Source organism: Tenrec ecaudatus, chromosome 5, assembly GCF_050624435.1.
Source record: "Tenrec ecaudatus isolate mTenEca1 chromosome 5, mTenEca1.hap1, whole genome shotgun sequence".
NCBI lineage: Eukaryota > Metazoa > Chordata > Mammalia > Afrosoricida > Tenrecidae > Tenrec > Tenrec ecaudatus.
In genome coordinates this window covers 36661891-36674203 of record NC_134534.1, presented here as the reverse complement: position 1 = coordinate 36674203, position 12313 = coordinate 36661891, and the positions used below count along the sequence as shown (strand labels likewise).

General features: G+C 44.4%; 1 protein-coding gene across 1 annotated transcript in view; it reads left to right on the top strand.

Annotated features, from left to right (window-relative positions):
* The window catches only part of GRHL2 (grainyhead like transcription factor 2), a 157624-nt gene that overhangs the window by 56293 nt on the left and 89018 nt on the right, over positions 1 to 12313 (top strand). The window contains exons 4-5 of the mRNA XM_075550820.1: positions 5239 to 5632; positions 12163 to 12218. Coding sequence (XP_075406935.1) covers positions 5239 to 5632; positions 12163 to 12218 — 450 coding nt within the window. The remainder of the gene's footprint in view (positions 1 to 5238; positions 5633 to 12162; positions 12219 to 12313) is intronic.

Genomic DNA, 12313 nt, shown 5'->3' with positions numbered 1-12313 from the left:
GTTTTCCACCCTGCATTTCTATCAGACTTTTTCTTGACTTTGATAGGAACTAGTTATGATGTTACTGTCTTGTGAGATGATTTTTGTTCTGTGATTGGCCCTGTGCTGTCCATCCCCGCCATGGGGTCCCCCCATTCAGAAGATGAAGGCCATGTGACTCTTGACTGCCTTTTCCAGGAGGGAACTTCTGATGGGCCATGCTGCCCTGGGGCCCTGGGACCTAGTTGACACAGGATGCCACAAGGAAGAAGCTGCCCCCCTGCAGGTCCTGAAACGTTTCCATGACCTTGTCAGTATCTGTGATACCGAGTACTGGTCCTAGCAGGTCAGGGAGAAATAAATCTAAGATGTGTGCTCTGCCTACATGACAACTAATAGACAAAAGAAGTCTTTATTTATTTATTTGTTTTTGCAAAAGCATCTTTCAGACAACCTTAAACACTGAGAGCAAGCAACTCATTGTATTTCAGTGGTCCTTTTTGTGGTTTCAGTGGAGCATTTTTAAAAATTTGGCAGTGGGGCAAAACTATGTCACCATGTAGAGACTCATCATGGCTTAGTAGAGCTTACAGAGGAGCCCAGCTGAGGCACTGGTCCCAATCGAAAGGTTGGTGGTTCTAACCCACCAGCTGCTGCATGGGAGAACAATGTGGCAGTTCATTTCTGTAAAGATCCTCAGCCTTGGCAGTTCTCCTCTGTCTTATTGAGTCCTGTGTCAGTCCGGGTAGACAAGAAAACAAATCTAGAGACACTCATATGTGTATAAGAAAGAGCTTAATATACAAGAGCAGTTAAATATTGAGAAAACATCCCAACCCAGTCCAGATCAAGTCCATAAGTCCATTATTAGTCCATATATCTGATACCAATCTATAAAGTCCTCTTCAGACTCATACTACACATGCAATGATGCTGAATGCAGGAAGATGACAGGCCAGTGGGTGGAAAGTCTAGTCACTAGACTCTAGTGGCGGTAGAAGCATCTCAGCACTGACATGGGTCTCCATGTGGCTTCTCCAGCTCTGGCTGCCATCAGCATAGCTCTATGTGGCTTGTCAACAGGAATGTTTTGAAGAGAGTGTCTCCTGCCTCCAGGGAGGAATATAGGAGTTCCTAGAACCCTCAGGAGAAGGCCATGTCCACACAGAGGCCTCATTGACCTGATGGACAGGCTAGATTCCACCCCTTCGCATGCTGACAGATTATGTAATAGGTCCTTTGAGTTGGAATGGACTCATGGTATTGAACTTGGTTTTTCTGGCAGACTATGGCTGAATATAATTTTGAAGGCTATCATTTGCTCTGGAGTGAATTGACGAATTAAGGTACCAGGTGCTAACACGATATCATTACAAATGCTTTACATCCCCACGATGGCAGTTGGAAAAATAAATGAGAATTCTCAGTGACACAATCCAAAACATTTCCAAAAGCATACGCAATGTACCATTCTTGGCAATACATTTTTCTTCTTTTATAATCTTTGGTTCCGTTTTAAATTCTACGAAAGGATATTCAGTATCTGACAATAATTCTTCCTTTGTTTGAATTATCCATTTTCCACTTGTCTTTCTGAAGTTCTCTGGCATTAATTTCTGAAGCTGATAGAGACATAGATACACATGCTCAGTAATGCTGAATCGGTTATTTCCTGGTACTATCATAATAACAATCCAACTAGACCATAGGGCACAATTGTTTGCCTACTTATTTGTTTGTAAGAACACCAAAAACCAAAACCACCCAAAACTCTTGGCCTTGTGTTTCTTCTTTAGAATTCATACAATTGCATGAATCAAAGGGTAAAGAAAGCGTACCCGGAGTGGCCTCTAGTTGGTGAACTCTGAATATTTTGGCAAAGGCAATAAGGTGGTACCTGAGCAAAGCCCAGAGAGGTGGAAACGAGTGAATTGCTTTGTAGACCAGCAGTCCCCAAGAAAGGAGTATGTTTTCAACAGGTGATGGGCTGGGCAGAAAGCGAGTTTGGGGAAGGGCGAGCTGCAATGAACCAGGAGAAGGTGTGCCTCGAGCCTTTGCTGTGTTTTTGAATCATCAGCCTGGATGTATGGCAGCATTCCTCCCCCACCCCCAACTGCTTTTTATCATGACTTTCTTCTTAGAAAAGCACCTGTCAACATTCCTTGCCATGTTCTGACCCAACAGGGTTGGAGCTGCTGCAGTCATGGATAGTCTGGATTTTGGACTCTCCCAGCTAGCTTGATTCTGATGAAACCTGGTTTAGAAAGTTCCACGGTGCTTCTGTACAGACACACTATTATTAATTTGGTCAGGCCACCAGATTACTAACTAAAGCCCAATGTTCCTTTACAGAACAGAATGCTTGTAGAATTGTGATTTTATTCCTTAGAGAATTCTGTTCTAGAATCATCTTGGTGGACCTGTGACCTACACAGAGACATTTAGGTTGTGGTTGTTGTTGTTGTTGGCTTGGTTCATATGGAGTCATGCTCCCTTCAAACTTCACTTTTAAGTTTTATCTGAAAAATCTCAGTGGAAATAACAAATCCAGAGGCGAATGGAGTTCCATTTGTAGAGCGAGAAATGGGTCTAGTTCCTGGAGGAACCACTTTTTTTTTTTTTTTCTTCTTTTACATTTTATTAGGGACTCATACAACTCTTACCACAATCCATACATATACATACATCAATTGTATAAAGCACATCCATACATTCCCTGCCCCAATCATTCTCAAGGCATTTGCTCTCCACTTAAGCCCCTTGCATCAGGTCCTCGGAGGAACCACTTTTATCCGAATATTTTTCTCAGTGAGACCCGGTGGTGACCCCAGAATGCACACTCTAGTTATAAAGGCAGCCGGCATTTGAGACGGAGTTCCACACAAAGCAACGCATCGCTCTCCATACCATTCAGAATGATCCGGCGACAGTGGGAGGCAGTCCCCAATTTTACTGACCCAAAGGCCTTTAATAGTAAAATGATATTGCTATCAACAGTAATCTCCCATGAATGCATTCCTCTTTGCTTCTGCTATCTCCCAGAATTCCTTGGCATAAAGAAAGCATTTCATCCTCCCAAGAATTAACGTTCTCAACCCGCTCCTTTCTCCACTCAGGAGATCCAAGATCTGGGAGCTCTTGCCTTACATAAGCCCCGTTATAACCCCTCTTTAAGCCCAGAGGTAACTCAATACTAAGGCTATCAATGAGCTCATATTATTTCTCAAATTGGCTAAAATATTTTAATGATAAATTCTCATGTATCTTGAATATCTTATGAGAATGGTGAAAATACCATTCACCCCTGCACCCCTTTCAAATCACTCGCCGGGCTTCAAGAAGAGAATTTTGCTCTGTAAAGCCGCATATAAACTTTTCTTTCAAAAATGTCCAGGCAGACACAGAAGAATAGAGAATAATCTGAGGAATCCCAGGGGAAAATCACAATAGGGAATTTTAAAAAACATACTTTTTTACAATGTGCAGCCCATCCTCAAGTAATAAGGCATCTAAAAATGACATTTTTTAATTGTAATAGTTTTATTGACATAATTCTCACATCTCACAATTCAATGGTTTTAACATATTAACAACAGTTGTTTAAGCAGCAGCATGATCAATTTTACAACTTTTTCTTTTTTCTTGTACTCATTATTATTAGCTCCTCTTCTCCCCCAGCCCCCCCCGACGTAACCCCAAGCAGCTACTAATTCAGTTACGGTTTCATTAGATTTAACTCTCCTGGACTTCACATAAAGAAAAACAGATAACAACAACAACGAAAATTCAACAATTACAAATTAAGACAGAGAAACACCTCGCTGGAAGAGTTCATAGAAAATGGTAAAAGCTAGATCAAATTTAAAATGGGTCGAAAGGTAGAAATGATAGGTGTTAAATTTTAACGAACCTCACCTGTGTTCATTTACTCTTCGATGCACTCTGTCCGACGGAAAGGCTAGTCACACCTGCTCGGAGAGGGGTGCCCAGAAGCGTAATTCATGCTTTGGGCTTCCACTGATATCCATCACCTTCTGCCACCCGGAGGCTGAGAAATGAAGGTTTCACATCATTCCCCTTTCTGCTTCGGGGTTTCATCATTTAAAATCCTCGGATCACACAGACCGGTCCCCTTCTTCCTTGTGGACTTTGCTGGTGCCTCACTTGGATGGCCGCTTGTTTTAAGGCAAGCCTTTAAGACCTCAGACACTAATATTTCTTATAGCTGGGCTCCATCTGCGTTCTTCACCACACTTTGCTTTAGCACCTTATCTTCACTGCTCTTGTCACGAGGACTAGTAAGTAAAGAGAACATTTTTTAGTCACTATCTTTTCTCAACACCCCCTCAGCCACCCCACCCCCCACTTTTTGGGTGGTGGTACATGGTATTTTAAAACAAGTCCCTAGCATCATGCCTTTCCATCTCCAAATACTTCTGACTCATGTCTCCAAAATGTATGGGCATTTTATTACATAATCGCACAACTGTGACAACACATAACTAAATTAACAGTACTTCCTTAATATTACTGAATACCTAATCCATTGATCCATATAGTTGATTCCCAAATGCCCCTTTGGCTCATCATATTTGCTACACCTCTTTAATCTCTTGTAATCGTGAACAGCTCCCTCACTCTTCCTCTTCTTTTCATGACTTTGACTTGTTGAAAGAGCCAGGCCTTTAAGACGTGCTACGTTCTGGTCTGGCCGATGGCTGCTTTTTGATGCTGTTTAAGTCTCCCTTCCAGTTTCTGTATTTCTGAGAAGCTGGAAGTCAGCTCTGAGGACTTGTCTAGGTCCTGGGTCAACCCCATCCCTTTGACTCGATAGATGGGACACTAGACCCTCTGCTGCAAGATGCCATAAACAAACAAACAAACAAAAAACCATGTGGACCCATAGTGCCCCTGTAGGACAGAAGAGAACGGCCCTGTGAAGGTTCAAAGACTGTAATCTTCATGGATTCCCAAGGTGGGTTGGTAATATGCTTGTAACCCCTGAGCCAAGAAGTCAAGGCCCCTTCAAGCATGTGACATAGCAGGTGCATGTAGCATATTGTCCTACACTAAGTGGTGCGACTATTTACTGTGGGTTCACGTGTTGTCCGCATTGTCCTTCCACGGTCAAGTTCACCACCAGCCTCAGTCTGCACTCTGGACATTCTCCGAGCAGTGCCTGTGACAGTGACGCCGTTCAGCCATTGCAAAATGGTGACCTAATTCTCTCGTGTCGTGGGGGTGGGTTTCCACACGCAGAAACTGCCTCGGCACTGGTGAAGCGCAGAGCAATGTGAGTGGCGGGGACAACCGAGTGCAGGTCCTAAAGACTGTTCCCATGAACCTCTCCCTCAATCAAGACCACCTGGAGAATTCCAAGCGGGAACAGTACAGCACGAGCATCCCCGAGGGCCCGGTGGTGGTCTCCGTGTCGGGGGTCACTGTGGTGAAAGCAGAGGAGTTCACACCCGTCTTCATGGCCCCACCGGGGCACTACCCCCGGGGGGACGGCGAGGAGCACCGCGTGGTGGTCTACGAACAAGCTCCGTTTGACGTGCCCTCCATCGCCACCCACAGCACCTATCTCAAGGAAGACCAGCGCAGCACCCCGGACAGCACCTACAGCGAGAGCTTCAAAGACGGACCCACAGAGGTGAGCTCCCCCGGCCCTTTTATGAGACCCCAACCCAAAGCCAGGCCCCAGCTAACTTACCCCCCAACTCCCGTCTGTGTGAGTGGGGTAAAGAATGCTGAGTTATATTTTGGATTTGTTTTTAATGGGTACCTTTAACACGCTTTAATAACTATCCATCTATGTGTGTGGAGGAATGTTTCTATTTGTGTGCACTCTCTAGGTGACTGATTCCCTTGCGCCCTGCCCCTGCACCCCCACAGTTTTGGGGGAGGTTACTAGGGAAGTCAATTGGTCACCACAAGCCAGGATCAGTAAACAGTCCAATGGTCCCCTGCACCGCCTCTCCCAAATAGCACTGAGAGACGCTTGCACAAAAACGCCCTGCGTGAGTTTTCACCTTGACTTTTTTAGGGTTGCTTCACAAGTAGCACCTGAAGTGAAGATGCCACTGGTTTTACACATACATACATACCTATACATACATACGTTTCTATTTAGACATATATATTTTAATATATATAACTCTTTTTAATGATAAATCTTCAAAATCTTATCTGACTGAATTAAGAAAGAGAATTTATGCTATCAATAATTTTGTGTGTGTGTGTGTGTGCGCTCTATTTGTGGAGAGCTTAACTGTGCCCTTAGAACCAGCAAAACAGCTATGCTTGCTTGCTTGTGTAGTTTAAATGCACACATTTTTAGTGTACGGCTTGGGCATTGTGGTAATCATATGCAAATTTGCAACCAACGCCAGACTCACGATATCGGGAGTTTTCTTTCATTCCATCGAGCATCTTTGCACAGGCTCGCTTGCCACATTCCTCCCTGGCCCCCTTGAATGACAAACCACAGGTCTATTTTCAGCCACTGTTGTTCAGCATCTTCTAATGCATTTTGCGTCTGCCTTCATTCACTCTGCATAAGACTTTGGGAAGTCATTCAAGCTCTTGGTTGTCTGACCAGCGCTGATCATCTCGGAGGGGCCATCCACAGGATCGCAGTGTGATCAGTCCCACCAGTGAATGGACATTTGCACCACTCTGGTCTTACTATGACAAAAGCTGCTCTGAACGTTCATGAGCTTATTTTCATGTGGATTCATGTGTTTGTTTCTTTTGAGTAAATGCTTAGGACCGGAATCATGGGGTGTCATTTAGTTAATCTGTATATGTATAACTTTACAAGGCACTACAATGCAGGGCTCCAAAGTGACTGTACCATTACGTTCCTATTAGCAATAAACATTATTCAACATTATGACCCAACTCGACCTGGTCTGTCTTTTTAACTTCAGCTGTTTAAGTTGGTGTGAGCAGTACCTCATTGTGGTTTAAACTTGTGTTTCTCTCATGATACTGAGCATCTTTTCCTGTGCTTGTTTGGCCTCCCAATGACTTGTTTTGTGTCATGTTCTCCCTGTCAGCCAGAGACTCAGGAATTCAGGGTCCATTCATGGTGTAACACTGCTACTTCTCCATGTGGCTTCCAGGGTCACCCCAGCAAGGGGCAAGCGGCTAGGTACATAGCACACACCAGAAACCCAAATGTCACCATAGCGTCAGCTCATACTCAATGGCAGCCCTCTGTGTCACAAAGCAGGACTGCTCCGTAGGAATTTCTTGGCTGTAAGCTTTACTGAGCGGCCCTGGTGGTGCAGGGGTAAAGTGCTCGGCAACTGACAGAAAAGCTGGCTATGCGAATGCATCATCTTGTCCGTGGGGAAGAGATGTGGCAGTCTGGGTTCATAAGGATGAACCAAACCCATTTGATTGAGCTAATTCCAACCCCTTGGGACCCTATAGGACCGAGTAGAACTCTGGTTCCACAAGGTCTCCAAGGCTGTCATCTTGCTACATTCTTCTTCAGAGCTGCTGCTGGAGTTGAACCACCAACCTTTCTGTTAGCAGCCACGCTCCTAACAACTGAGTCATCAGGACTCCTGCCTAGAATGGTTAGAGGCCAGGTGAGTTGGAATCAACTCAACCACAATGGATCTGATTTTCTTTTTTGGAATCTTTATAGAAGTCGATTGCCAGGTCATTCTTTCACGGCACTGCTGGGTGCATTTGAAGTGCTAACCTTAAGGTTCGTGGCTGAGCACAAGCCATTTGCACCTCCTCTGGAGAGGGCACCAAACCAAACTCACAGCCACCTAGTCGATACTGACTCATTGTAACCCCATAGGACAGGGTAGAATGGCCCCTGTGAGTTTCTGAAACCAACTCCTTATGGGGGTAGAAGGCCCCATCTTTCTGCTGGACCTTGCAGTTGGCAGCCCAGTGCCTCGAATAAACAGTTGGATATAAAATTTGGAGCTGAGAGTAGTGGGCTGGGCTAGAAAAAGCAATTTGAAAGTCCTTAGAATGTCCAGGACAATGGAAGCTGTGGGCATGATGCCAGGAGAATTTCCAAGAGGTGAGACGTGACTGTAGTTTCACATGGTGCGGCAACATTGAATGATAGCCATAGCTCTCACTGCTGTCCGGCTGATTCCGACTCAAAGCAGCCCTGTAGGACAGACTACTTGTAAGGACAGTTTAAAGAAGTATTCTTGAAATTTGGGGTGGGGGAACAGGCTGGCTGTTAAAGATCAGTCAGGCTTTACAGGGCTTGTGCTCAGGTTCATTACCAGCTTTATGTCACATGTGACTATAAAAATCAGTGGAGGAACCACTGTATTTCTATTGAACAATAGCATATACCCATTCTTTGCTTTTATCTGAGAATTCGCTGCAAACTCTGGTAATTCTGTGTCCAACATACCAGGTTGAATGCTGAGATCTATAATACAGGTATCTATGGTAGTGATCCCCGTTCATAGTTTCTCAACTCCTGAGCACATTGAAGGCGTAAACAGGAGGGTGTAACCCTCAGCCCTCTTGCACCTGGGCCCGTGCAAGGTGATGACATGGCATACAGGCCACATTGACCTCGTCCTGCTCCCAAGGGTCCTTTCCCCCCTCGTCTGACACCAGCTGCCCCTCCCGTGGTACTCTGCTCTTGTCACTGGGCCTCATAAATTCCTGCAATGGCCACAGGGAACTCACAGACAATACTCGCCAATAGGGAGTTTCTTAGGGAAGCTAACAGGTTCTAATTCTTGTGAGACGTTCTCAGGATCTAGGTGTGCAGGCAGGATGGCTTCTCTGCTCAAGCAGGACTCTCTGGCCCTCCGCCTCTTGGTCTGGCCCCGGTCCTGACCCTGCTTAAGTAAGGCAAGGTTACAATGCTCTTTCCCAAAGGGCACACCACTCTTTCATAAGCCTCAACCCAGAGGAGCTCAGCTCCAGTTCCATTGATCAAGCAATGCCCAGTTCCTTCAACCAAGTGCCCAGAGGTGTCCCACCCCACCGGCCCCCAAGCTCTCGGCTTTACTGGAAAGTCCCCGGCTCTGCCTCATGCTCTGGCTTCTGGTTCTGCTGCCTCTGGAGTTCCTTTGGCATCAAAGCTGCCTCCTGGATGAAGGAGGTTCGATGCAGAGGGATCTCATGGTCCAAAGGATGTGCTGTCTTCCTGGCTCCTTTCCTCTAGCTGGTAGGAAGAACTTCCACTTCTTGGTTCAGAGATGTTTTGTTTTGTGCCCAGCATGACAACAATCACAACACATCCTATTAAAAATCACTCATGACTGAATCTTACTGTCTTTCTCCACCTTTCCTTACCCAGACCCACAAGGAGCAGGTTGTTTGGTGGGAGGTCCAGCGACGATGGCTAGAAGAGCCTCACTGGATAATTCACTGCACTGTACTGCACCACCCTCTCGGCTGCTGTATGCCACTGCCATATGCTGCTCCCCACTTACCTCTTTGCTACGCTGCACCTGGGGTGGTCTTGGTGAATTTGACACCTGGTCCTGTCACCCCCTCACTTAAATCCTATTGTTTTCAGGATTAAAACTTACCTCTCTAACAGGTCCCCAAATCCATGTCATCTGCCTCGCCTACTTCTTCTTGCACCTCTTTTACACTCTCAGTTTTGGGTTTGACTTGGTTCTGAGAACCTGATGTGCTCCCTCTTGTCTCAGAGCATGGTGCTCCTGGATTTAGAATTATGCGGCTTAATTTATAATGCATCACACTGCTATACTTTTTGTTGTTGTTCTTGCCTTTTAATGATAAAGATCATGCAGTGGAATTAAGGAACAAATATTAAACTTGAAGAAAAGGAACCTAACACCTCTTTTTAATTTTTCCCGGTTCTAGCCCACATGCACTTCTGTTACTGGAGCAAGATTCTACATTTCCATTAACACAGGCCTGGCAATCTTTCAGAATCTAAAAGGATTAGAATCGTAGACTTTACAGTTGCAATTTGTTTGGGGGCTAGCTTCTTGTCGGGCTACAGAGCTACATAGCATGGAACAAGATATTCAAGGTCATGCTTGTTAACATTGACACACCATCAATGATTTCATATTCCTCAAAACAAAGGAGACCTTGGAATGACATGCCATTTATCTTTAAGCCACTTCTTTAGAAAGTACACTAAGTGAAAACAACTTTACCTAGAGTATCACAATCCAATGGGGGGGGGGGTTGTACAGTGATGGAATTTTTTTAATGCTATCAACTACGGAAGCCACATGGAGTAGTTGACTAGCTGACCGAAGAACGGAATGTTTAATGTCATTTAATTCTCATGAACACATTTAAATAGCCCATGTGGCCAATGGCTACTGCAGTGGGCAGCAGAGAACTGCCTTTTCAGGCCTGACTTCATCGGCAAGCCCGGCCTTACTCGTTGGCCCTGTGCTCAACTCGTGTTTCTTTTCACCATTGTCTTGATTTACGCCGATCCCCTCTCTCCCAATTCTTTTTAGCTTTTAAGGGCATGAGAGAAACTCTTAATCTCAGTGGAACATTCTTAAAATTCTGCTCGTCTTTCTTTCTTGGCAGCCCTGCTTTTTTGCTTTCCAGTCAGGCAAATGTATGAATGAGTGAATAAATGAGTGACCATCGATTTCGATATCTAATCATTTGCTTTATCTTAGCATCAAGTGTTTAAATCTCTGAGATTCTTCACTGATGGAGGGATTGCAAAGGCACCACAGATCTGCGCCCTGGGCTTCTAGTTCATGATTACTCAACCACTTGTTCCAAGTGTTCATGGGTACATGAGGTCACATTTTGAAAGACAGGCCGTTTTGGGGATCAAAGTAATGTCTACGCCTGTAGGAGCAGAAGTTGGTACAGATAATCTGTGACATAAGAGTACACAGCCCTCTAGGGATCATGGTTAGGGATTGAGGGAAACGTTTGGAAAATAACTCTTCAGTAATACTTTCTTGACAAAGGCTAGTCAAAGAATGAAAATCCCTGGAAGAAACAGGAGAAGCAAGAGGATCATTTCCTAGAAAGATGCTTAGAAACATGTCCCAATGAAAGGACCAGCTGTACATGGGTGACCAAGCATTTTAATGGTCAATGTTCCATTACATTTATTTCAGGATCAAGTGGCAGGACTTTTGTGCATGGACTATTGAAAAACTTCTAAGATGTTTCAAACTGTCTCTTATTGGCACCAACATGCAATATCTGTATATCTCCAGACAAAAGTGGTGTCACGTGTAATAAGAAGATTTAGCATTCCTCTAATATATTCATTCACTATTTGGTAATGAAGGAGTCCTTGCAGAAGGACAGTATGAGAATACTTATATCATGCTGACTGGGTACCAGGTGCTTGTCAAAGTCTTGTCTTTCTATCAACTCATTGAGTCCTTCAAATTACTAGAAGGTGCAGAGTGGTTACCTGTATGTGTCTTGAATGAAGAAGATAGGGCACCTGCCCCAGGCGACAAAGGTAATGGGTCAGACAGCAAGAACTTGACCCTGGCCAATCCAGTTCTAGAAATTATCCTCCCCACTCTGACTGTGCTGCCTTTTGACTACGATGTTACATGGCCTCGCTGTAATTAATGTCTTATTACTGTAGAACTTAATACTTTAGAACATTTGGAGGAAGAGCTGGAGATGGTGGAAAATGGAAGAGTTGTTTATTTGGGTTTTTTTGTGTGTTTGTTTTTGAGGAAACAGTTCCCAGTAAACTAAACATTTAGAGAATCCCGGTGAAGACGTGCTGTATAAGTAATGTCCAGGCAGCGCCTGACTTAATGTGGGATTCCTTTGCAGAGTGACACTTTTAAAAACACCTTCCATTATTATTGCCCTTTGTTATCAGTATCTTTATAAAGCTGTCTTCGAGCATCTCTGAGCGAACATCTGAGAAAGATAGCACCAGTAAGTTAGGCGCTGCCCCATCGACTGAGGTCCGTAGTACTCATGGTAAGACAAACCAAAAAAAGCAAAGAAAACGCCAAAACACAGACGGTTGTAAGTGCAACTCGCCATACGTTGACTACAACATAAATCGGAGACTACTGTAGAGGAGAGTCAGGATCTATGAACTACTGATAACTATTTTCACTGTAGATTGGAAATATAACATCCAAAAAAGTTGTAAAACAGCTTGGATACATTTATCACTTAAAAACTTTTTAGCATGAACTAATTTGTTTTAATTTTGATGACTTTTGAACTTTGCAGAAATTTCGGAGTGCTTCCGTTGGGGCTGAAGAGTACATGTACGACCAGACTTCAAGGTAGGTTAGTTACCAGGAGATGAATCGAAAACGGATGAACTGAAAGCCCTCTTAAAGGTACCAGTTGTATTTTCAGTCTTCATTTATCTTTGCAG